Source organism: Pavona decussata, unplaced genomic scaffold (genome assembly GCF_977016875.1).
Source record: "Pavona decussata unplaced genomic scaffold, jaPavDecu1.1 SCAFFOLD_32, whole genome shotgun sequence".
Classification (NCBI taxonomy): domain Eukaryota; kingdom Metazoa; phylum Cnidaria; class Anthozoa; order Scleractinia; family Agariciidae; genus Pavona; species Pavona decussata.
In genome coordinates this window covers 1,386,756-1,412,827 of record NW_028145455.1, presented here as the reverse complement: position 1 = coordinate 1,412,827, position 26,072 = coordinate 1,386,756, and the positions used below count along the sequence as shown (strand labels likewise).

Below are 26,072 nucleotides of genomic sequence, written 5' to 3'. Positions count from 1 at the left end.
TGGATTTGATTGCACGAATTTACTAGCTATCTTATAACAGTTAATGCAAACCACGGACTGCATTTGATGAAGGTCTGACGATTGCGATTTCATATTAGAGAATATGCAAAACTGTCCTAAACAGAAAACTCGTCTTAAAGACGCGAAATTTATCGTTTCTTTCGTACAGTTATTTTAAGACGTAGGGAGAAAATCATATCCATTGTTGATCTTCCTGCTCGTAACCCACATTTTGACTCTGGGACTAAACGATTTGTGGATTCTGCTACGTTCACTCCTATTCTGGAAAGCACGCAATTATTAAATGACAGATAGACAAGGGGCGAGTGTCTAAAGAAATTATGGTGCTGCGTCGATGGGGGAGTGGAAGCAAATGTTTGGTGTTATTTTTATATAGATAATTACTGAGGTAGTCGGTGCTATGGGAGATATTGCAGCCAGCTGAGGGCGGAGCCTGAGGCTGGTTGCAATATCTCTTATAGCACCGACTGCCGAAGTAATTATCTATAATCATTACTAACCCTCATAATATCCTATTCTTCTCTCTCTGCATTAAATCCTGAACGATGTCAGTCGCCTCCACATCGTTGTCTAGCAGAGGTATTAATTGCCTAAACCTTTTTCATTGCACTATTCAGTCATTGTTATTACTTGGTAATTACAAGGTGTTACAACTTTACCTATAGATGTCCGTGGAACATGCGTATCTCATATGTACGTGTGAAAAGTGCTGTTGGCTTTCATGTACATGACGAAGAATATTAGCATAGTATAAGACGTAATGAACTTGGTCATTTTGAGCTTGCAAGGGATAGCTTGGTCTACATATCCCTGTTTTTGAGCTCGATGGAGGATTCTTCGGAAGACGAATCGGCCATATTCAAAACGCAGAGCCAGAAATCGGAGAGTGCTTAAGATGTTGAAGGTAATAACATCTGCTAGCTTTGTTATCTGGTTCCTTTTTTAAACGACTAACAAAAGGTTTTCTTGTATTTTTCACTCTTCAAAAGAGCTAAGATTTAAAAGACCCATCACGTCTTTTGAGTGCGAGAAATATGAGGAAAGTTGGGTTTCAGACTCGGATGCTCTACCACCTTAGCTCCCACACGAGTCTCCTGTAGCTCAGTGGTAGAGCATCCGAACTAGTAATCGGAAGGTCTTAGGTTCGACTCCTGATAAGAGCACTCGGATTTCTTTTTTCCGAGTATGCCTGCGTCACTTTCTAGAATAATCATCATTCTCATTCATTCACCAGGCTGGAAATATACCATCACATTTCTTTCATATTCAAAAGTTCTTACGTGTAAAATGTAAGCGAAATGTAACTTTAATTGACAAGAGAGGTTGTATATTTAGAAGTTTAAATTCTGCTTTGAATTTTCAAATGAAAGAAAAAGCTGGACAAGGGTTTAGAATAGCTGTTAATCAGGCTAATTTCATTACCGAGGAGCAAGAAAAATGATTTTGGGGAAAACTGCTTTTTAGGCAGCGACAACGCGGAGCTACTTTGCTTTCCTTTGGTGTGGGTTTTTGGCATTCAGTTTGCTTTGAGGGCTGGGCAGGAACACAGGAATTTGAGATTCCAAAACTCGCAGTTGTCGTTGCAACTTGATGAATCAGGTGATGAATTCTTACAGTATATGGAGGATATTACTAAAACTAATAATGGTGGATTGAGCCATTTGGGTATCAAAAGGAATGTTGTTCGAGCGTATAAGAATTTAACCAATGTAGAGCCTTGCCCAATTGAGCTGTACAAGAAATACTTGTCCCACGTGCCAAAGCATCAGTAGAATGCATTTTATTTGCGGCCTTTGCCCAAACCAAAAGGGGTCGTATGGTAAAGCAATGGGAAGAGAAACGTTAGGGAATGTGGTAAAAAAAAAGTCATGCGAAAAGCTGGGTTTTAGGGGCATTTTACAATCACTCACTTCGACGTAGCTGTGCCACACGGTCGTACGACGGTGGTGTGCCAGAACAAGTTATTCGAGAAACCACTGGTCACCGATCATGTGATGGGGTTAGGGGTTATAAATGTACATCGTTAACACTTAAAAGAAAAGCAAGTGAAATCTTGTAAGGGTCGATTCCTAAGAAGATTGAAATGGATGACAAAGAGAAAGAGGAAAATGATCTCTTAAAAAATGATGTTAAACAGCAAACAGAAGAAATGGGGTTAAGCGAAAAAGTCTTTAAAGAAAAGTAAAATGAGGATTATAATGAGTGAGTAGTAATTAGTACTGATAGCAGTAAGATTGTGATCTCAGAAACATTGTTATCGTAAGTTGTGTAGGAATCAAAATTTACAAATGTTAAAATTAAGTTGCTAATAAAAGTGATTGCGTCTTGACCGAGTAATACTTCTTGTCTCTTCATTTACTTTAGAACCCTCTCTAGGTTCTGATCAAAAATATGATGCAATTAAGGGGTTTATAAGGAGCCGGCCGCAATATTAAGAATATTGTTGCGAACAGGATGCAGTATTAAAAATATTGCACTGTAGGTAGTCCAGTGCAGTATTGACCCTTTTAGATCGTTTTAATTACCCCTGATAATTTCCCAGCTTACAAAAACGGCCGCCTCCGTTTTCCTCAGGCACAAACGTGAATAACACGCCTCCTCAGGCTGAAATCGTTCATTTAATGCAGAGAGAGACAGAACAATAGGATATTATGAGGGACAGTAATTATTACGAGAGGAAATCAGCCGCAATCAGTATTTATTATTATTATTTTTTAATCGCTTTATTTGGGGGTGGGGGGGGGGGGGGGGGGTTTAGTGGCTACTGATTGTGTTTGCTAAGATTTGCCACAAGTCGACTTTCTTGATGCGCAAAACGGGAACGACGCGCGACGGACTGTACAAGCTTGCTAGCTTTGGAGATGAGAGAAATGTTGTATTCCATATTAACACAACATACTGTTTGTTTAGCTTCAGCAGCAACAGCAACAGCAGCAGCAACAATAACAATAACAAAAGCAACAACCGTTTCCAACACAGGACACCCAAGTTTCCCAAATGCAATCAAACCAATTGCAGTCCCAGCTCCGTCACCTTCTACAGTCACAGGCCAACCAGGCGTCAGCAGCCCAGCGGCAGGGTCTAGCAGGTGCACAGCAACAGCAACAATGGCAGCTACTGCAACTGCAGCAGCAGAGGTCCCAGGCAGCTGCCCAGATGTCGCTCGGTCAGGTAATGTACGGAAATGACTGTACGGAAATGACTGTGCGCGGTATTTCCATTGGTTCTGTGTTTGCTGAGTTAGTTTTGATCCTTTCACCAAGCTGGAAACGCTATTGTATATTTGAAGGACGATAAGAAGAAAACTGCACCGCAAGAAAGCCCTGCTCAATAGCTTTCATGGAATGGGCACGCATTAAAGATTCCATTCACAAATGCCACAAGAAAGTACTGCTCAGTAGACAAGGCTGTTGCCTAAAACTGAAGTTTGGAGACCTACAACAAGTCTTGACCCCAGAGAGAAGTTAGGAGACCAATATGAAAAGTATTAGGTGCTGTTGCAAAACATTTAGGCGCCCAGAGCATTTTCTTGGGCGCCCCAGATAACTGGGCTCCTGTAAGGCAACAGCCTTGGTCGCTTTCATTTGAATGGTCACACTTCGTTTTTCATCCACGGACTCAAAAGCTAGAATAACCTTGCATAAACATCACTACAGGAAAGTACTGCTCAGAAACTTTCATTTGAATGGTCACACTTTAGGATTTCATCCACAGACTCAAAAGCTAGCATCACCTTGTGCGGCAAAATAAACAGCACCGCAGCATCACGTCAATCGTTATTACAGAGACAATCGACTTACCACAAAATAGAGAATACGGAAGAGTGGATCGAAATCCGCTAATTACAGCGCTTGAACAGTAACGTTTGACCCCGACACTGAATGACGGCAGTGAAAACCGTGAAAGTTGATCGCATCCTGAACTTCAGAGTCCGTATGTTATTGAAAGGCACAGTAAGCATGGTGTCTCCTGATACAGCGGTATTTTTGCACCATTTGTGCCTTTGTGGGAAAAACAGATCCTAGCAAGGGCTTTTGGAAGCCAAACCGAAAACTGGGGGTAACCACGCATTTTCTGAAACAATTAACCAAAAATAATCCTAAAAAGCTCCAAAACACGTAACAACGTATGGCATTTTTTGCCAATTTGAAGATTAAATTATGATCTCTGAAAAATGCTTGGCCCCCTATTTCCTTTTTTGGATTCCAGTACCCCTTGCTAAGATCTTCTTTCCCCTTCATAGTCATAATACCTTTGAATTAGTAGCCACCGTCCTTAAGAGTTTAACGGATCATCCCGAGATTTGCGGAAAAACCGCGCAGTACTTTAAGGAGGCACCGTCCTCAAATTATAGAAGATACAAAACACATGAAATACCATAGTAACTGTCAGCGTTGTCCTGGCAACAGTTTAGCTGACACCATTCTTTGTCTCACAGGTACAGATGACGCAAGCACAGATGGTCCAGTCCCAGGCCCCCATGACTCAAGGTCAAGTATCGCAGGCTCAGATGCAGGTTCAGCAGCAGCAGTCTAGTTTTCTGTCGGATAACATGAGTTTACTCGATATCTTGCCACAGTAATTTATTCCAGTAATGTCTGGGATTACTATTGAGTAATGTCTCAGCTGAGAAATCATCAGATGTCGTGTCTATAAGAACGAAGCTCGCGTTTTTGAGGTCCTGACTTCTATATTTACAGTAAAAGGAAAGGTACGTTTTTCTTGTTCCATTCTTTATCAAATGAACCTTAGGTAATGCGTAAAAAAGCAGTTTTGGGAAATGATGCTCGTAAATTAATTAGACAGGATTCGTTTGACCATTTGGTGTTTGTAAGTAGTGCTGTAAGCTATTAGTCATGGAAAGGTAAATTATTTACATGTTCGTTTTGTTATCAGCGATATACATCTCTACTTTACTGGTTGTTGGGATTTGTGATCCAAGATCATATTCATTTGTTGATGATCTCTAGTATGTTTACCGAACAGTTTTGAAGAAATTTAATGATCTTTTCACCACATGTTTTTGTTTTGTCGAACTTTGGACCTGAAGCTACAATCTTGAACAGAATAAAAACAAAAAGAGTAATTAAATCCCCCCCCCCCCCCCCCAACATCAATGACAAATTCACGAGCAAAGCAAAACACGCCATTGTTCCGTTATTGAAATCGGGGGAAGGGTGGTTGAAATGTCCAAGATTGTACGTAGCGTAGTTTAAAGTGCCCCTGGGACGAAAATTTCATTTTCCATCTTTTCTACTTCATAAACTGTATTCTGCTGTTGCGAACCAAAATAACAGCAGAATACAGATTATAAAGTAGAATCCATATGAAAATTTGCCATGTGGAATTTTTCGTGTTGAGCCAATGACGTCACTTCCTGTAATTTGAGCCTTAACTTCCGGAACAAGGCCAAGTAATGGCGGCCGTGAAATCTCGAATAAAAAGCTAAAAAAAAAAATACTTCCAATCGTCGTAAAGGATTGAAATTTGGTAACATGAGTAAGAAGGTCATATTCTACACGAAAATGCAAAAAGAAGGAAAATTAAATTCTCGTCCCAGGGGCACTTTAAAAAGAGAAAGGAAAAATTGTCATCGCGTGGTTATGTCCTCCATAAAACGTCCCATCAGGAAATTTCACGTCCTAGTCGTGCCGTGACGGCAAAGAAATGTACCAAAACGCGTGATGCATGTGCAGAGTTGTTGTTTTGGTTAATAAGCCTGTTGCTTTTTTGACGTTCTCAATGCCGTCGCCGTCCTCGTTGATAAAGCTCCCTTATCAACTCTGTTAATAAACCAAGCATTCGTTTTCACTTCGTTTTCATTGTCTGCCATCGATTCGGAAACTGTATTGATGAGCTGGTATCGTACGTAGAATAATACCGGAAAATTCCAGTTAGAATCTTTTAAAATAGCGCAAACATTGTCGAGTAAATTTCAGCGAGTAGAGTCTTTGCAATATTCCAAATACATGTACAAGTTCAAAACTTCCAGAACAAGGTAACATTTGTCTTCAGGCATCCAAACATTTTTTCCTGTAGATTACTTGTCGAGAATATTTCGATTTTTTTTTTTTTTTGGTGATCCATTTAAAAAAAAATTGTAAGAAAGTACCGAAATTTGGAAAACTCTTGCGAAGATAAAATAGGTTGTTTCGGTTTCAACTTTTAACATGTTTTCAAGGACGCGTTTCGTTGTTTTAAAAAAACATGGTGTCATTTCACCCATTTTTTAATTTAAAATTCATAAAGCACAATAAAGTTTAATAAATTGAATACAGACTGCTGTTTTCGTTTCACACGATTTGAACAGGGAAGTCGGGCTGGGTATCAAATGTGACGTCCTGGCGTGGCTCGTCACGCATTCACATTCGTGGGAAGGAATGCGTGACGAGTCCTTACGAGAGTAGGCGTGGCTGCCAATCGCAGTAAATGTCGACTTCGCGACTATTTTGTTTCCCTTTTCTTTTTTTCTGTCCTGACATGAGAAGCAGTTTACCCTTTGTGTTTTATTACTCCAAGTATTTCACATTCCCTGACGGAGCACAAGATCAACAGTGGCAAGTCGAATTTGAAGCTCAAAATTTAAAATTTGTCCGATGATAGTCACTAACTTTTGAAATAACTTACCACATCACATTTTGTGATACGAGAGGAAGTGGCCGAATGTCTGTATTACATTCCCAATTTCGGCCGGAGCTTCGCCAACTTGCCCACTGTACATGTGAAATATTGATCATCAACAACAATGCGTGCAAACCTCTCGAGACGGATATACCGTACAAATTTCCACATTTGCGCCATATCTCCACAGATAAATCTGTTGCACCCATTGTTTAGATCCCGGTCATTCTACAGGTGATGAACGCTAGTCCCATCCTCGGAGACCCAGGGTCAGCTAGTCGGGTGGAAGGGATTTTCGTGGGCGAAAGTTTACTACAAGAAGGTTCTTGTACTTTCCCCCACGAAAATTCCTTCCACTCGACAAGCTGCCCCTGGGCCTCCGAGGATGCACTAACCCATAATTGAAAGTTTGGAAAGTTTGCCTCTCTCTTGCTGAAAAGCGTTTCTACTGAACACTAGACTTTAAGTTTCAAAAGCATCCAATTTTTCTGCTTCTATTTTGGAAATGTTGGCCTGATTCTTTTAAAAGTTCTCTTCCGCAATTTTGAGAACCAAGCCGAAAACTTGCCTGCTCGCCCAATATTCGACATAAATTCACTTCAATAAATTTGGCGTCTGTTTTATTTCTTTGTTTGGAAGTGATGGTGCTTCTTAATTCCCAGCATGCCGGAGGATCTTCTGACCGCAATGCATTATGGGATATTTGCAAATTCCCTTTCCCCCCTCCCCATTGACTACTCGAAAGCCCTTAAGAAAACTGAGCCACTGAAGTGTACACATAAACACGTCTCCGGCAAGTTAAACTGTGCAGATTCGACAACTGAACTGAAGACTCTATACTGAAAAAAATCCCAAAGCGAAAGAGAGGTATAGAGAGAGATCCGCGTGGACTGTTGACGATTTGCTGATTTGTGGTTTGTTGGTTTCAGTTTACCAATCCAGTCTTTCAATCAATAAGTCAAACATTGGTTACGACATTAAGCATTTATTAAATTTTTTATGAAGTCGTAATTACCACAATAAGTGATCTATGTACTGGGAGAATCTTGCTACATAACATGTTATACGAAATTAAATGTCTATAAATTCTCGATAACTAAACAAAAGTAAAAGCGTTTTCTTGCTCTCAATTTTATACAACAATTTTACAAAGCGACGAACACAGCGTATAATGTTATGGTATATCGCTACGACTAAATTTAAATCAGAAATCAAAGGGGCAACCCCCCAAAAACACAAAGTGTTCGACCGAAAAAGCCTCGTGAAAGCACTTTGCGTAGATTTTATTAGTCCATTATTGTTGTTCTTTTATTCCTTTAAAAACACCAATCCCAACACATTTATTTGTTGTGTTTTAAAAGATACAAAAGAATCTTTTAAAAGAGTCGCGCATCATCATTGAAACTTGGGAGACAAAGTCAATAACACAGATACTGAAATGTCACAAAAAAACGAAGCATTCAACGGTAATCACTCCCTCAGTAGAGAAAAACGGAGAAACGAGATATGTTATTATTTTATTTACATGACCTGGAGGCACAGGCCTGGTTGGGAAGTTCAACCTGTATTTGCTGGGATCTGCAACGCAAAAGTGAAACCAAGGCTCTTTTGAACTCTGGCATTCTAATGGTGTATATAATGGGGTTCACGAGAGAGTTGCAAACAGTAAAGCCTTCAGTGCAAAAAGTAAACGTACATATGTTAAAACAGAGAGGGAATCATACGTATAAAATTGGAAAATATTAAATAGAGTCAATGGTAGCCAAATGAGTAGAGATACCAAAGATATGATAAACAATGTACAAGTTAGTTTTTTCTCTCTATTTGCTGCACCATGGTGCTGAGGACGCGCGCCACAACACAGGCCCAACATTTTTAAAGTAATTGAGGCAGAACATACACATATCACAAACAGGCAAATAAAGCTGATCCACATCCATATTTTGTTTGTTATCCTGCTTTCAAATATTTGCAGCCAAACACTTAGTGACAACACCAAAGCTGTGACCCAAACGAGTGTTATAATCAAGCCATAAACCCATCCTTTGATGACACGATGTCTGAATGGACGAAATGTCGCGTGGACACGATCCAAAGAGATCAAAGTGATGTTTAGAAGGGAAGTGAAAAGAAACAGTGTGTGCAAAACCATGGTCACCCTGTAATTATAAAAATAGTCTTTCCAAAAATTACAGTAATACCCTCCAAGTAAGGAGAAATCCGTGGCTTGCGAAAATACTCCACATAACATATCCGCGACTGCCAGGTTGATAACCAAGTACAAACTGCGCTTGCGAAGACTTCTGCTTTTAATAAAAACAATGATTGCCATTAGATTGAGTGTTACTATAGTAACAGACTCGGTGGAGTACACTGCGAGCCAGGCGATGCAGTCACTTGATGAGAATAACATCTCGGAACACCCTTCCTGGTTTGGGGATGAGGATCGCCTATCTGTGGATAAAATGAAGGATTTAAGTCACTTCTAATTATTTTTATTTTCAAAGGCAACAATTCCAAAATTTTCATCTCTGTCCATAAAGTGCACACAGATCGTCAGGGTTCCTATCACTTTACGTTAATTTCCTCTCCCACCGAACCACCTGCTTATCTGCTAATCAGAGTAAGGCTGATAAAAGGTTGTGAACCATACCTTTAAAACAACAAGCCTTTCTCTAATAATTAATAAAAAAAATTCCTTCTGTTCAAGGAAATTTCCGTTTAATCGTTTAAAGCACATTTCAAGAATAAAGAAGCCTATGCGTGAGTAATGACGGACGCTTAACTGCATTTCAAAAAGAACGAACAAGGCTTTCAATCGAAGATTATAAAAATAATAATAATAATAATAATAATAATAATAATAATAATAATAAGCGTTTATTCACAATTTTAAGAAAAAATGAAAAAGAGATAAAAGAGGTTATCCCTTTCCTTTCTTTCTTTATAACATGGGGGTTTGTGCGGAAAAGGCCTCCGCTTTCTGGCAATATTCAAATTTTATTTTTACACTTGTTATTAAGCTGTCATTTTGTATGAAGCAAATTAAGTGACGCTGTGAATTCTACCTGCTGTTAGCGTCTGGCATTGAAAACAAAATAATGAAAACTTCTTTCAAGTCTGCTCTACCACGAACTTCGCACGGCAAAACAAAACAAAACGAAAGCAATAAATGGCCGGCGGGAAACGTAAAAAGATTCTGTTCAAAGACGTTCAACCTTAAATACTCTAAAAAAAGGTTTGTTCCATTAAAAAATAATTGTTTCTGTGGCGTCGTCTGGTTTTCAACACCGCCATTGATCGATCGCCAGCCATGAACTGCGAGACCGGTCACCAGGGACAGTCGACAAATCTTTACGGTTATCGATTTCTTTCCAACAAAGCAAAATGTCTGTTCAATCTAGTGCCACATTTGCTTTCAAGGGAAATTGAGCAAACCTTTTAGAAATTCTGAGTTTACAAAACTACATTGCCACAGATTAGGACGCCTAGTTCAGGTTCACGTTTAAACGACTGCTCTTCCCCGAATGCGACAAGAAGCATTACAACGCAGTGAAATTATTGGTCGTGAGGAGATAAGGAAAGATGTCGCTCGAGGAAACATTTTCCACAACAAACGCGAAATTAAAACTATATTAACAAGAGAAAGGTTTTTACCTCTGGTGCAATATGTAAATTATTTCAAAATTTTAGTCCTTGGAAATCAGTGTCTTCTGGCATGACTCTGGGTAGCAAACCAAAGCGTATTCGTTACTGAAATTCAAGCAAACTTTTGTCTCAAGACGAAAAAATTTGATAAAAAGATCAACAGTTGTCGAGGAGCGTTAGACTTAATATAAACATATAAGCATGTCGTGGGAGTTCATGCTGATGCTTTACAAACTTATGTTTCATAGAAAACTGGATCCAAGAGTAGCATCCTCCGCGGGAATTGTTCTGCAAATCGCTGAACCAAAGCATCATAATCCGTCTACAGGTTTGTTATGATGGATATTTATTAGCGTCAAGCCAGACAGCCTTTCGGTCTTCATGGAGGTCCATAAAATATATAACAATTTTTCAGTTCTGGCTTTATCGAGTTAAAAAGCTTTATTTTCCTGTTTTACTTACTTTGTAATTTTTCCTAAGATTTTGAGGGAACTCGACCGAGTGCTCCTATCAGGAGTCGAACCTATGACCTTCCTATTACTAGTTCGGATGTTCTACCACTGAGCTACAGGAGACTCGTGGGAGCTAAGACCATTAAGAAAAGGTTAATAAACAATTTTTAAACCGCTTGAATTCGCAAGAGGCAGTACTTCTAAAAAATGAGATATGAAGCAAGTTTTTAGTCTCAGTTTTGCTTAAGCTTACTCAGAAAATAGTATTTTTCGTTTTATCGAAGAAAACGTCAGGGCATTGGTTTTGAGGACTCTTGTTTAGAGGCTCGCTATCCTCTTGGAAACGGTCGTGAAACGGTTAAGACTCATTCGAATCTAAAATAAAACATGTCTTTTAACATTTTAATTTGTATCTAAATTTTACCACCGACTTTAAACATCTGACATGATACAGAGTTGCCACTATTTTGAATGATCGAAGCAAGAGAAAAAAAAAAGCACTGAATTTGGTGCTATTAGAAATTGCAATAAATGCATGCCATAAGTACCCAAGATATGTTAGAAATAATCACTTTCACCACAAGCAAAGATTCATCCAGTTGCTAAGCACATTACAACCGTAAACTGAAGCAAGAAGAATGTAACAGTGTAAAAGGTAAAACGAAAAGCTAGCTCAACGGATACCAAAACCATCTTCAGCAAGTTGAAGTTAGTACAAAACCCTGCCAGAAGTTAAAAAAAAAAGACAAAAATTGCAAAGCTGATTGTCTCACTAAATTCTCTTGGTCCTCTTCGTTTCCTCTACACTGCTTACCAGTATGGCGAAAAAAAACCTTTGCAATGGCTAGAGCTTCGTCGAAGGAGAGAAGAAACTGACGATAACTTTAAGCGAGCGGAAACTGTTAAATAGCCATTTTGGTAAGGTACAGCTGCTTTTTTACGTTGGTCATTTTAATGAAGACTTCCGGTTAATTGTTTGAAAATTGCCGGTCACTTTAACCAAAAGCTCACGCAGGTATAATTACCAACAGCTAAAGCGACCCACGGACTGCATTTGACGAAGGTCTGACGATTGCGATTTCATATTTAAGAATTGTTCCACGAGCGCGCGTTAGATATGATCATTTCATATCCAACAAGCGTGAGTGGAATAATTGTTTGATTAAAAACAATCAAGAAATATTGCTAGATTTTGCTGATTTTGCGGCTTTGCAAAAACAATTAGAAGACAATTTAATGGTCTCTATTTCTCGGGCATGGTATAATGGCTCATATACCATGGCCGCTAAGGCAATCAAATCGCTCGAATTGCATCATACAATGATCCAGTTTTTAATTATAGAGAATATACAAAACTGTCCCAAACAGAAAAATTATCTTAATGACGTAAAACCTATTGTTTGGCTTTCTTTAGTACAGTTTGTGTAACTCGTTATTCGTGCGTGATTCGTTAGAAGGGACATTCCTGACATTCACCGTAATTCATGGTTTTCTTACAACACAAAATGCTAAACGAAACAGCACCTTTTATTTCTTCTTCCTTATTTTGTTTAATTTGTATTGCCATAACAGTTGTTTAATTTGCCTTAAATTATAACCACAACCATCTAAAGTAAACTTATGTACGGCCAATTTCTGCCAAGTCGGTAGAAAGGTTACCGCTTTCAGCTGTTGCCATTAGTAACCCCGACGTGAATACAACACGACATCCAAATCGCGCAAAACAAATAATCTAACTTTTGTACTATTTCAACAGCCGAGAATAGAAATGACTGAAAAACATAAACAGGAAGAATAAAATATCTCGTCTTAGCCACACGTTGGACGCACTGTAAAATAAACGTTCAAAATATGAGAACAACAAAACGCGCACTTTGAATTGATTATATTTCGCTCTTTGAACCTCTTCACCCAGTTGTCCGCCATAGAAAAACTGAACAATTTGGTGTAATTTTATACGGCAAACGACTGAATAGGCTTGATTGCATTTCGAATTGCAGTGTTTTTAAAGTTTTACATGATTTGAAAGTTGGTTTTACAGCGCGTTGAATGTATCGCTTAGACAAACTGTCTCAGCTAAGACACAAGCTGTTCCCGAATTATGTAAATGAGTCAATTTCAAGTTTGATAAAATTGAAGTTATATTTTTAGAGGCACTCTTTATCCCAAAGGCCCCGACATCAAAACTTTTTAATAGTTGATCACCTGAGGCGCCGTCTATACTGATGCGTTTTCCTTTGAAAACGGATACTTTTTGATACCGCGTTCTCGCCTGTCGTTTACTAAATCTTTGGAAAACGCTGATGAATACGTAGACTCAGTCGAAAACGTTTGTAGAGTGGACAGATGAAGACGAAGACTTTGGCTCCACTCCAAATCCGAGCATCTACACAAGTGTAATCCCAGATCCCAGTCGTTTTCATCGCTTTTGAGCGTTTTAGTGTGGACAAGTGAAAACGATGCCGAAATGCTAGTGTGGACGAAAACATTTTGCTTGGCTGGAGGTGACAATGGACGCTTGTGAAAACGCCTCAGTGTGGACGGGACCTGAGCAGCTGTAAAATAAAAATAGGTACGTATTGCGTACGTGTGGGTTGTGCTGTGCACGCACTGCGGACCTGTTTGTTTACGGACACTTACTCACTCACTCACTTCCTCACCCCCTCCATCGCTCACTCACTCACTCACTCACTCACTCACTCACTCACTCACTCTTACATTCCTCCGCGACATAGTGAGTAGAGCACTATACAGTGCACTTCCCACAACAACCGGGGGTCTGTTAGAAGGAAAATCGGTCATGCACAGTGCAGCATGATTGAGCATTTTATGGGCACTTGCGGTGTTGATAGCAAATGAAACTAGGCATTTCTCTCCACTCAACACCCTTCCTTAATATACCCTACACAATCGTACTGCCTGGTTAAGGCTTCGCAACTGTTTCCATCGCGGACGACTTTTTAGGGACTTTAACTTTTAAGTTTTAATATAGAATTAGAACATTCGCAAAAAAATCTTCTATCCCTGGATGTTTCACCTTTTTTTGCTATAGCTATCATGGTCGTTTGCATAACTCTCCCAGTTGTCAGCAGCATGTTTAAGCAGAGGCGCGGTCCGTCGACCAGTAGATCGGGAACCTCTTCGATATCCTCACCGTGTTGGTTTCACTTTCGAAATACTGTAGTAGGTCAGGCGTTTCCACAGGACAGGACAGCATCGTGCTCGAGTAAACGATGAAACAGTCTTCAAAAAAGTTCTTGAGGAAACCAGGGTCATTCGCTTGTATTTAGATTACGAATTGTGAGTAAGTGATTCGAAAAAAATAAATTCTAAAAGCAATAAAAAACTAATCTTAGTGGAGCGCTTGTAAATGCTGCCTGCTAGGCGCTCATGCATAATAGACATGCATAATTGGTTTTTTAAAAGCCTTTTGTCAGCTGACCGTATACAGGCCCTCTGGGATGCGTCCGGGTTCTATCCGTCGTATGTTGCCTAGCCATCCGACACAACGAGAGCTGAGCAGTGCAAGCATATACTGGGGATGCCTTCACGATCCAGCACCTTTGTGTTGGTCACCTGGTCCTGCCACCGAATGTGCAAGAAGCGCCTGAGACACCGAAGATGGTAGTTGTTCAGCCTCTTCTCCTGGCTTGCGTATGTAGTCCATGCTTCGATGCGGTACAAAAGAAAGCTGACAACAAAGGCATGGTAGACGTGTATTTTGGTGTGCACTGCCTGGTGGTTGTTGCCCCAGACCCTCTCATTCATTTGGGCCATGAAAGACGCAGCATGGGCAATTCTGATGTTCACCTCTGCATCAAGGTTCAGAGTGCTGGAGATGGTGGAGGCAAGGTAGGTGAAGTTGTCCACCACCTCTAAGGGATGACCGTTGATGGTGATGGCTGGCAAGGAGTCGGAGCTTGAGTCAGGATGTTTCCTGATGTTTATCGTTTATCCTTCTCCAGCTGATGGTCTGTCCGAACTCCCTGCAGGTGTTGGACAGGTAGTCTACCAGACGCTGAAGAGTGACATCAGTGCTGCATCGTCAGTGAAAAGCTGTTATCCAAAGAGGACCTCCTTGACTTTCGGCTTGGAACAGTGCCGTGCGATGTTTAAGAGCTCCTAGTTGGTTCTTGTGTCTAGCAAGATACTCGCAGCCTTGCTGCAGCCCACTACTCACTGGGCAATCTTAACACGTTCCACCGTTGAAACAAACGGTACTGGGCATATCCTAGTCATGAAAGGAAGTTACCGTTCTCAGCAATGTTGGTGGGCAGCCAATTTCTACAACAGTTTGTACAGTCCACCCCGGATCATAAGATTGAAAACCTTCGTCAAGTCTAAGAATGCGATGTAGATGGTCATCATCCTCTTCTGCTGGAGCTGACGTAGGGAGAAAATCATATCCATTGTTGATCTGCCTGCTCGTAATCCACATTTTGACTCTGGGACTAAACGATTTGTGGATTCTTCTACGTTCACTCCTATTCCTTGAAAGCACGCAATCATCAAATGACAGATAGACAAGGGGTGAGTTTCTAAAGAAATTGTGGTGCTGCGTCGGTGGGGGAGTGGAAGCGAATGTTTTGTTTTATTTAATAGATAATTACTGAGGTAGTCGGTACTATGAGAGATATTGCAGCAATATCTCTCATAGCACCGATTGCCGATTGCCGAAGTAATTATCTATCATAATTACTGACCCTCACGATATCCTATTGTTCTCTATCTGCATAAAATCGACGATTTAAGTCGCCTCCACATTGTTGTTTGTTACGCAAACAATGAAATTGACACACATTGTCTAGAAGTAGTATTAATTGCCTAAACCTTTATTACTACACCATTCAGTCATTGTTATTACTTGGTAATTACATGGTGTTACAACTTTACCTATGTCCGTGGAACATGTGTATCTCATACGCAAGTGTAAAAAGTGCAGTTGGCATGTACATGAAGAAAGAATATTAGCATAGTATAAGACATAATGTACTTGGTCATTTTGAGCTTCTTGTTGCAAGGGATAGCTTGGTCTACATATCCCCGTTTCATTTGAGCTCGATGGAGGATTCTTCGGAAGACGAATCGGCGATATTCATAACGCAGAGCAAGAAATCGTAGAGTGCTTTCTTATATTTTTCACTCTTCAGAAGACCTAAGATTTAAAACACCCATCACGTCTTTTGAGTGCGAGAAATATGAGGACAGTTGGGTTTCAGACTCAAGTCGTCGAAAATGGGCGTGGGTGGTGAAAGTCTTTGAACATTGGAGGTGTGCGAGAAATGAGGCTGTACTCAAACAGAGTTATAGCGGGGAGCGGCAAATAAACGACAACATCGAGAAATTGTCTGAGGACTAGTTGGAGTTCGTCTTGGCCCCGGTTTGTCTCCGAAGTAAAAAGAGAAGACGGAAATGAGTATCCTGGAAAGACATTATATGAAATGATCTGTAGTATTCAATCGTTCTTAATTGTAAAATGTAACCGAAATATAACTTTAATTGACAAGAGAGGTTGTATATTTAGAAGTTTAAATTCTACTTTGAATTTTCAAATGAAAGAAAAAGCTGGACAAGGAATTGGTATAGCTGTTAATCAGGCTAATTTCATTCCGGAGGAGCAAGAAAAAAATTTTGGGGGAAAACTGGTTTTGAGGCAGCGACAACGCGGAGCTACTTTGCTTTACTTTGGTGTGGGTTTTTGGCATTCAGTTTGTTGTGAGGGCTGGGCAGGAACACAGGAATTTGAGATTCCAAAACTCGCAGTTGTCGTTGCAACTTGATGAATCAGGTCATGAATTCTTACAGTATATGAAGGATATTACTGAAACTAATAATGGTGGATTGAGCCATTTGGGTATCAAAAGGAAAGTTGTTCGAGGGTATAAGAATTGAACCAATGTAGAGCCTTGCACAATTGAGCTGTACACGAAATACTTGTCTCACGTGCCAAAGCAAATCCGTGACAACGCATTTTATTTGCGGCCTTTGCTCAAACCAAAAGGGGTCGTATGGTATTATAACAAAGCAATGGGAAGAGAAACGTTAGGGGATGTAGTAAAAAAAGTCATGTAAAAAGCTGGGTTTCAGGGACATTTTACAAATCACTCACTTCAACGTAGCTGTGCCACACGATTGTACGCCGGTGGTGTGCCAGAACGAGTTATTCGAGAAACCACTGGTCACCGATCATGTGATGGGTTAGGGAGTATAAATGTACGTCATCAACACTTATAAGAAAAGCAAGTGAAATCTTGCAGGGGTCGATTCCTGAGAAGGTTGAAATGGATGTCAAAGAGAAAGAGGAAAATGATCTCTTAAAAAATGATGTTAAACAGCAAACCGAAGAAATGGGGTAAAGCGAAAAAGTCTTTAAAGAAAAGTAGAATGAGGATTATAATCAGTCAGTTGTAATTAGTACTGATAGCACTAAAATTGTGATCTCATACAAGTAAGAAACATTGTCATCGTAAGTTGTGTAGGAATCAAAATTTACAAATATTCAAATTCAGTTGCTAATAAAAGTGCTTGCGTCTTGACCGAAAAATATTCTCGTCTATTCATTTACTTTAGAAACCTCTCTACGTTCTGATCAAAAATATGATGCAATTAAGGGGCTCGTAAGGAGCCAGCCACAATATTAAAAATATTGTTGCGAACAGGATGCAGTATTAAAAATATTGCACTGCAGGTAGTCCAGTGCAATATTGACTCTTTTAGCTCGTTAGAATTACCCCTGATAATTTCCCAGCTTACAAAAAGGGCCACCTCAGTTTTCCTCAGACACTTGCACAAACCTGAATAACACGCCTCCTCGGGCTAAAATCGTTGATTTAAGGCAGAGAGAGAGAACAATAGGATATTATGAGGGTCAGTAATTATAACGAGAGGAAATCAGACAAAATCAGTATTTATTATTTATTTTTATCAATTTTTTTTTGGGAGGGGGGGCTTTTAGTGGCTACCGGTTGTGTTTGCTAAGATTTGCCACAAGTCGACTTTTTTAATGCGCAAAACGGGAACGACGCGCGATTGGCTGTGGAAACTTGCTAGCTTTGGAGATGGGAGAGTTGTTGTTTTCCATATTAACACAACATACTGATTGTTTAGCTTCAGAAGAAACAACAACAGCAGCAGCAGCAACGACAACAATAGCAACAAGCGTTTCCAGCACAGGACTCCCAAGTTTCCCAAATGCAATCAAACCAATAGACCATTTTACAGTTGTGTGCTTAGTGACCTGGTCTTGAATTGGAAGCGAGGCTGGGGTTGACCTTGCTTTGATACAGAACTCACTGCTTTTCATATGTAAATGCAAATAGTTAGCATAAGAACAGTATGATCTGCAAATGAAAAGCAGTGAGGTTTGTATCAAAACAAGGTCACCCCCAGCCTCGCTTAGAATCCAAGACCAGGTCACTTAGCAAACAACTGTAAAATGGGCTATTGGAGTCTCAGCTCCGTCACCCTGTGCTGTCACAGGCCAACCAGGCGTTAGCAGCCCAGCAGCAGGGCCAGCCGGTGCACAGCAACAGCAGCAATGACAGCTCCTGCAACTCTAGCAGAGGTCCCAGGCAAAAGACTGTGCACGGTGTTTCCCTTGGTTCTGTGTTTGCTGAGGTCGTTTTGACCCTTTCACCAAGCTGGAAACGCTATTATGTATTTGAAGAACGATAAGCAAACTGCACCGCAAGAAAGCCCTGCTCAATAGCTTTCATGGAATGCGTGGGCACGCTTTTAAAATTTGATCCACAGATTGCACAGGAAAGTACTGCTTAGTAGCTTTAATTTGAAAGGTCACACTTTAGAATTTCATCCACAGACTCAAAAGCTAGGATCACCTTGTACAGCATAATAAACATCACCACAGAAAAGTACTGCCCAGTAGCCTTCATTTAAATTGTCACACTTTAGAGTTTTATCCACAGGCTGAAAAGTTAAAACCACCTTGCTCAGCATAATAAACAACACCAAAGGAAAGCACTGCTCAGTACCTTTCATTTGAATGGTCACACTTTAAAATTTCATACATAAACTTAAAAGCTAGAATCACCTTGTACAGCAAAATAAATATCACCACAGGAAAGTACTGCTCAGTAGCTTTCATTTGAATGCTCACACTTTAGGATTTCATCAACTTCAGGCTCCGTATGTTGTTGAAAGGCACAGTAAGCATGGTGTCTCCTGATACAGAGGTATTTTTGCACCGTTTGTGCCTATGTGGGAAAAGCAGATCCTAGCAAGGGCTTTTGGAATCCAAACCGAAAACTGGGGGTAACCACGCAAGTTTCTGAGATAAATAAGCAACAATAATTTTAGAGAGCTTCAAAACACGTAACAATGTATGGCATTTTTTTTTTTTGTTTTTTTTTTTTACCAATTTGAAGCTAAATTATCCCTGAAAAATGCATGGTTACCCCTCCTCATCCCAATTTTCTTTTTGGATTCAGTACCCCTTGCTAAGATCTTCTTTTTCCTGCGTAGTCTTAAACCGCGCAAAAATACCTTTGAATTGGTAGCCACCGTCTTTAAGAAATCAGAGATTCTCGCACCATCCCAAAATGCATGGATCGTATACGCAGTACTTTTAGGAGGTACCGTCCTCAAATTATAGAAGAAACAAAACACATTAAATACCATAGTAACTGTCAGTGTTGTCCTGGCCACAGTTTTGCTGACACCACTTTTTGTCTCACAGGTACAGATGACGCAAGCACAGATGGTCCAGTCCCAGACCCCCATGACTCAAGTCAAGTATCGCAGGCTCAGATGCATGTTCAGCAGCAGCAATCTAGTTTTTTGCTGGATAACATGAGTTTACTCGATATCTTGCCACAGTAATTTATTCCAGTAATGTCTGGAATCACTATTGAGTGATGTCTCAGCTGAGAAATCATCAGATGTCGTGTCTATAAGAACAAAGCTCGCGCTTTTGAGGTCCGGCGAACAATCGAAGAAACAAACAAAGAAACACGGTGGTGCCAGTTACTCCAAAAGGATTTTTTTTCTCTCTGACCTCAGACCTTTTTAAGGTTGAAAATGACGAAAACGTCCCCTGCTCTGAGTCCTTTGTTTTGGCCTCTGGAACTGAGGACTTCATAGCTTGTTTAGCTGAAATATTCTGTTCCCTTTTTAATCCGAACTGAAAGGTTTCTTTGTTTTTTTTTTGTAGGGCGTGACTTTGTTTTCTTTCATACTTTAACGGGAACAGGTCATGTCCGAGTTGTTTTGAGCCTCATCACGAAAGCGAGGCTAAGTGCAAAGCTTTTCAAATGAAAATTAGTTTTGTTTGTATATAAATGAAAACTAATTGCCAATCAATGTCTATTTTCAAAATTATAGCGGAGCTCTCGCGCGCGCCGCAGGCGCGCGCAGCGGAGCCCCATAGCTAGGAGAATTTGGTAACCCGTGAATGCGAGAAATTTTGGTTTGGATATGACGTCATTTCTGTCCATCCGACCGCCCAACCGTCCGACCGTCCGTACGCAATCCCACAATGCTAATGCGCCCGTGTTTGTTTGGCGGGAATTTGCATGGCGAGATAGTTTGGCAAGATGCGTTTACAACAGAAATGCTAAAGAACAAAAAACACAAAGACAATTTATACGTATTTGTTGGATATGTTGACAAACGTGGAAAGAAGAGAAAGAGAGAGAAAAAGAAAACAAAAAAGCGGAGACGATTAAGCAAAGTTGAACGTGGAAGAGAGCGACGGATAGCAAGTTAGAGCAGGGCGACTGGAAAAGAAAAGTAAGCTTAAGTTTAAAGAAGCCTCACATTTGCTTATATCACCCGTTCGTGATCAGTTATGGTAACTTTTAGAACTCTAAAATAGCTTTACATAGACACTTTAATCGGTTTCGATACCAGCAATATTCGAGAAGTTAATTTTAAAAAATTTGTTTCGTGGCCGTGTGTTTTTTCGTTCGGCCCTTAAGCTTATAAATGTGTTTGTAAACAAACACAAGTTTCAAAGCTCTGAAATAATTCTACCAAACACCAAAGAGTACGTTTCGGTATTCTCCTTTTCTTAAACTCAGAGACTAGAATTACTACTAATTAAGAGCAGAATTGACACACTTTTTAATATCCAATAATTTTTCGCCGGGAGCTTACTTGCTCTCGCAAAAAATACCATGTTTACGTGATAACGACGGCCGTTTCAACAGATCATTTGTAAACCAAAAAGTTTTCTTCCAGGAAAAAAATTCAATAACTTTCCTTTATGTTACGTGTTTCAAGCTTTACACAGATATTTTAATCGTTTATTAAATTCTCGATACCATCGATATTCGTGTAGAAATTAATTTTTGAACATTTTGTTTCGTGGCCGTGTTTTTTTTCATTCGCACCTTTCGGAAATCATGTGTTTGTAAACACACTGATAAGTTTAAAAGCTCTGAAATAATTCTACCAAACACCAAAGACTATTTTCCCGTATTCTCCATTTGTTAACGTTTATTTAGAGACTAGAATTATTACTATAGGACCAGAATTGACACAGTTTTGGATTTCCAAACATTTTTCCCCGGGAGCTAACTTGTTCTCGCAGAAAATGTCATGTTTACGTGATTCCGACGGCCGTTTACAGATCATTTGTAAACGAAAATGCTTTCTTCCAGGCAACAATCGATAATTTTATTTATGTTATGTGTTTAAAGCTTTACGCAGATGCTTTTATCGTTTATTAAATTCTCGATACCATCGATATTCGTTTAGAAATTAATTTTTGTACAATATTGTCTCGTGGCCGTGTTTTTTCATTCACACCACACGGCTCTCATGCGTTTGTAAACAGACACAAGTTTAAAAGCTCTGAAATAATTCTATCATACACCAAAGTCTATTTTCCCGTATTTTCCATTTGGTTGACGAGACTAGAATTATTACTATAGGAGCAGAATTGACACAGTTTTGAATTTCCAAACATTTTCCCCCGGGCCGGTAACTTGCTCTTACACAAAAAAATATTATCATGACGTGTAATTCGACGGCCGTTTACAAATCATTTGTAAACGAAAATTCTTTCTTCCAGTACATGTATTACCTTACATTGGTTCTCGCAACCGTTAAACAGAGATCTCGACTCGCCTTGAAGAGATGGGGAAAACCACCTGAGAAAATCCGAGCTCGCACTGAAGTGCCTCGAGAAATCAGTTTTAGCTATCTGGCAGACAAAAAGATAGACGGAACTCGTACAAAGTAATTGTTCTCAGAAACAGCAGATCTAGAGCCGCTTCAAAAACCGTTTAGTTTCATAAAAGATCCAGAGTTCTTGCAAGCAACAAGGCACTAGATGCGTTTGTAAAAACACTGAGGAAAGATCGTGAAATTGCTTGCGTAGTAAACAAAGAAACACTCACCCGAGAAATCGTTGAAAAGCATTTCCAGTCTTTCAGCTCGGCCCAGCTGACACAACAAATCCTTCGCAGCTTCAAAATACTGCTTGGCTTTAGCCGGCTTTTGGTGCTAGAAATTTGTAGAAAATCTTGCCGGAGCGATTGGCGCACAAGACGAGTACTCAATTTTTTACTGAGCTTGATGCAAAACGCTCTCGATTTCATTCAAACATGAACAAAGCTGTCACTTTCATTCATGCCGGTCCGCGCGCGGGAAAATGTTACAAGTTTCTTTTTTTTTTTTTGACAAGTATAGTTCAGCTTTTCTGCTATAAATCTGTGCTTTGTCATCAATGTGTTGAATAATAAAACAATTATCCTGCTCAATCTTGCGGAATATCGCCTGATTTTATACAAATCGGCCTACGGCCTAGTCGGCTAAGTATCAGGCGATACTTGTCCTGCGCGATTTCGCAGGATAATTGCTAATTGTAAGAAGAAGTAGCGAGTTGAAAGCACTTGCATGGTTGCCATGACTGATTTCAGTTTCTCAACTGAACAAATGTCAATCCTATCCAAGTTTTTAGCTTTGACACAAATAATCTGGCTTTTGCTGATTACGAAAACTAACGTTTAGGAATTCCCTTTCTAGCTGCAGCACTTGATTTCCATGTATTTGTGGTACGAACAACCCGGCTTAAACAGTCGAACTCCAAAGAACTGGAAAGAAGTCGTTGTTTTTGGACACAAAATCAAGAAACCAACGGAATGTAGAACTGGCGTGTTCAGCCAGCCTCCTTTGTAACAAATCAGGATTCAAAAAAAATTTGCCCTCTGCATTGCATTGTTATTGTCTGGGCAGTTTGCTGCACATGCACTAAAAATATAACTGCAGAAAGGATGAGGAACTGGTAAGGTTATTCCGTTCATACACTAAGCAGATTTTTATAAATACTTTAAAAAAAATTGGAGCTCCGCCTTAGGCTTGGCTAAATATATATATTAACATAAGTAGTGGCTTGCTTGACCCGCAAATATCTACAGCTCGTCCAGGCGGAGCAAGACGAACACAAGAAAATGACTGGTACAAACTACTAAGACACCAAGTTTTACATAAAGTATTTCACAGTAATTGTCTAATACTAAAAGAAGAACCCGTAATTTGTAAGTACAGTGATTTTGAAGTCGAAAATAAGGAATGATAAGTACAAACTACTAAGACATTAAGCTTAAAGTTTACACACTAACACAGACTAATTTTGACAATCAAACTATGCACGAAGCCTCGCCTTCATAATGAGATTCAAAGCAACTCGAAAATGGTCTATTGCCAGTATTGAGTAAAACAAAAGTAGTTAGCCTGCAGAACAATCTTGTTTTTTTTTTTTTTTTTCGTTTTTTTAGGCGAGCGGAGGCAAGCGGGAAGGGCGGGTCACGCACGACGGGATGGGCGTGACTCGCCCTCCGCGCTCGCCCTCGCTCGCCTGAAACCAAAAGAAAAAAAATCACGCCTGTTCTGCAGGCTAAAACGTAGTTGGATAAATGGCAGTGAGCAACCTACCATACCTAGATTCCTAAGTTTTTGTTTGTTTGTTTGTTTTTTGTTGTAACCGGAACCACGTGCTTTCTCGCTTTGTTTTTGTTTGTCCTGACTTCTGTATTTATAGTAAAAGAAAATGTACTTTTTTCTTGTTTCATACTTTATCAAATGAACCTTAAGTAATACGTGTATAAAGCAGTTTTGAGAAATGATGTTCGTAAATTAATCACACACAGGATTTGTTTGTCCATTTGGTGTTTGTAAGTAGTGCTGTAAGCCATTAGCTATGGAAAGGTAAATTATTTATATGTTCGTTTTGTTATTAGCGGTATACATCTCTACTTTACTGGTTGCTGGGATTTGTGATCCAAGATCATATTCATTTGTTGATCATCTTTAGTTTGTTTACCGAACAGTTTTGAAGAAATTTAATGATCTTTAACTCACATGTTTTCGTTTAGTCGAACTTTGGAACTGAAGCTACGATCTTGAACAGAATAAAAACAACAACAAAAAAGAAATTAAACCCCCTCCCCAAAATCAATGACGAATTCACACGCAAAACAAAATGCGCCATTTTTCCGTCATTGAAATGGGGGAAGGGCGGTTGAAATGTCCAGATTGTAGGTAGCGTAGTTTAAAAAGAGAAAGGAAAAATGTCATCGCGTTTTACGTCCTCCATAAAACGTCCCATCAGGAAATTACACGTCCTAGTCGTGCAGTGACGGCAAAGAAATGTACCAAAACATGTGATGCACGTGCAGAGTTGTTGTTTTGGTATTTAAGCCTGTTGCTTTTTTGACGTTCTCCCCTCTGTCGCCGTCCTCGTTGCTAAAACTCCCTCATCAACTCTGCTGATAAAACCAAGCATTCGTTTTCACTTCCCACCGACACGGCACCACAGTTTCTTTCAAAACTTAAGAAATTAACCCCCTTACCATTGTCTGTCATCGATTCGGAATTTGGATTGATGAGCTGGTATCGTACGTAGAATGTTACCGGAAAATTCCAGTTAGAACCTTTGAAAATAGCGCAAAAATTATCGAGTTGCGGGTAGAGTCTTTGCAATATTCCAAATACCCGTACAAAAGCTGAGAAAAGTTCAAAACTTCCAGAGCAAAGTAACATTATTTTGTTTTTAGGCATCCACCCTTTTTTTCCTGTAGATTATTTCCTGTAGGATATTTCGATTTTTTTTTTGGCGATCCATTTTAAAAATATTGTAAGAAAGTAACGAAATTCAGAAAACTCTCGCGAAGATAAAATAGGTTATTTAGGTTTCAACTTTTTAACATGTTTTCAAGGACGCGTTCCATTGTTTAAATAAATATGGTGTATCGTTTTAACCATTTTTTAATATTGATCTCTTTGAATTTAAAATTCATAGAGCACAATAAAGTTTAATAAATTAAATACAGACGGCTGTTTTCGTTTCACACGATTTAAACACGGGAGTCGAGCTGGGTACCTTATGTGACGTTCTGGTGCGGCTCATCACGCATTCACATTCGTGGGGAGGAATGCGTAACGAGTCCGTAGGAGGCTAGGCGTGGCTGTCAATCGCAGCAGACGTCGACTTCGCTACTATTTTGTTTCTCTTTTCTATTTTTCTGTCCTGACGTGAGAAGCAGTTTACCCTTTATGTTTTGTTACTCCCAAGTATTTCCGATTCCCTGACGGAGCACAAGATCAACTATGATAGTCACTAACTTTTGAAATATTTTACCACATCACGTTTTGTGATACTAAAAGAAGTGGATGTATGTCTGCATTATGTTTGCAATTCTCGGCCGGAGCTTCGCCAACTTGCCCACTGTAGATGTGAAATATTTATCATCAACGACAATGCGTGCAAACCTCTCGAGATGGAAATACCGTACAAATTTCCACATTTGCGCCATGTCTCCACAGGTAAATCTGTTGCACCCATTGCTCAGAGCCCGGTCATTCGAATGGTAATTGTAACCCCATCCTCGGAGACCCAGGGGAAGCTAGTCGGGTGGAAGGGATTTTCGTGGGCGAAAGTTTACAACAGGAAGGTTCTTGTATAAAAATCCGTTCCACCCGACTAGCTGAGATATGTCCAGAAATGTAGGCAATGGCGAAAATGGCAAATTTGACGATATTTCACCGAAGGTTGAAATTCAGTTGAACGAGCTCAACAGAAGGGTACCAACAGAGCGGCGAATTCGATGAATTTGGCGAATATGGCAATTGTGACGATATTTCGCCAAAGGTTGAAGTTCAGTTGAACGAGCTCAACAGAAGGGTACCAACAGAGCGGCATTTGGCGAATATGGCAATTGTGACGATATTTTTCCAAAGTTGAAATTCAGTTGAACGAGCTCAACAGAAGGGTACCAACAGAGCGGAGAACTCGACGAATTTGGCGAATATGGCGATTGTGACGATATTTCGCCAAAATTGAAATTCAGTTGAACAGGCTCAAGAGAA

At 39.8% G+C, this 26,072-nt stretch overlaps 2 protein-coding genes, 1 long non-coding RNA gene and 2 pseudogenes across 3 annotated transcripts in view; 4 read left to right on the top strand and 1 right to left on the bottom strand.

The window, feature by feature from the left end:
* LOC146484550 (uncharacterized) overlaps positions 1-26,072 on the bottom strand; it is a 209,943-nt gene that overhangs the window by 147,892 nt on the left and 35,979 nt on the right. The window lies entirely within an intron of this gene.
* The window catches only part of LOC146484552 (uncharacterized), a 176,203-nt gene that overhangs the window by 131,157 nt on the left and 18,974 nt on the right, over positions 1-26,072 (top strand). The window lies entirely within an intron of this gene.
* Positions 917-2,080, top strand: LOC146484555 (uncharacterized; annotated as a pseudogene).
* On the top strand, positions 2,993-4,699 carry LOC146484554 (uncharacterized). Its single transcript, XM_085104709.1, has 2 exons — positions 2,993-3,192; positions 4,460-4,699. The coding sequence occupies exons 1-2, from the start codon at positions 3,019-3,021 to the stop codon at positions 4,601-4,603; spliced, it is 318 nt and encodes a 105-aa protein (XP_084960835.1). The 5' UTR covers positions 2,993-3,018; the 3' UTR covers positions 4,604-4,699.
* LOC146484553 (zinc finger MYM-type protein 2-like) lies at positions 14,364-17,098 on the top strand (annotated as a pseudogene).

Bases quoted from the DNA above. Each gene is read 5' to 3' on its own strand.
- LOC146484554 (XM_085104709.1), top strand. From the start codon at position 3,019: ATGCAATCAAACCAATTGCAGTCCCAGCTCCGTCACCTTCTACAGTCA. The intron at 3,193-4,459 runs GTAATGTACGGA...TTTGTCTCACAG, and splicing joins CCCAGATGTCGCTCGGTCAG to GTACAGATGACGCAAGCACA.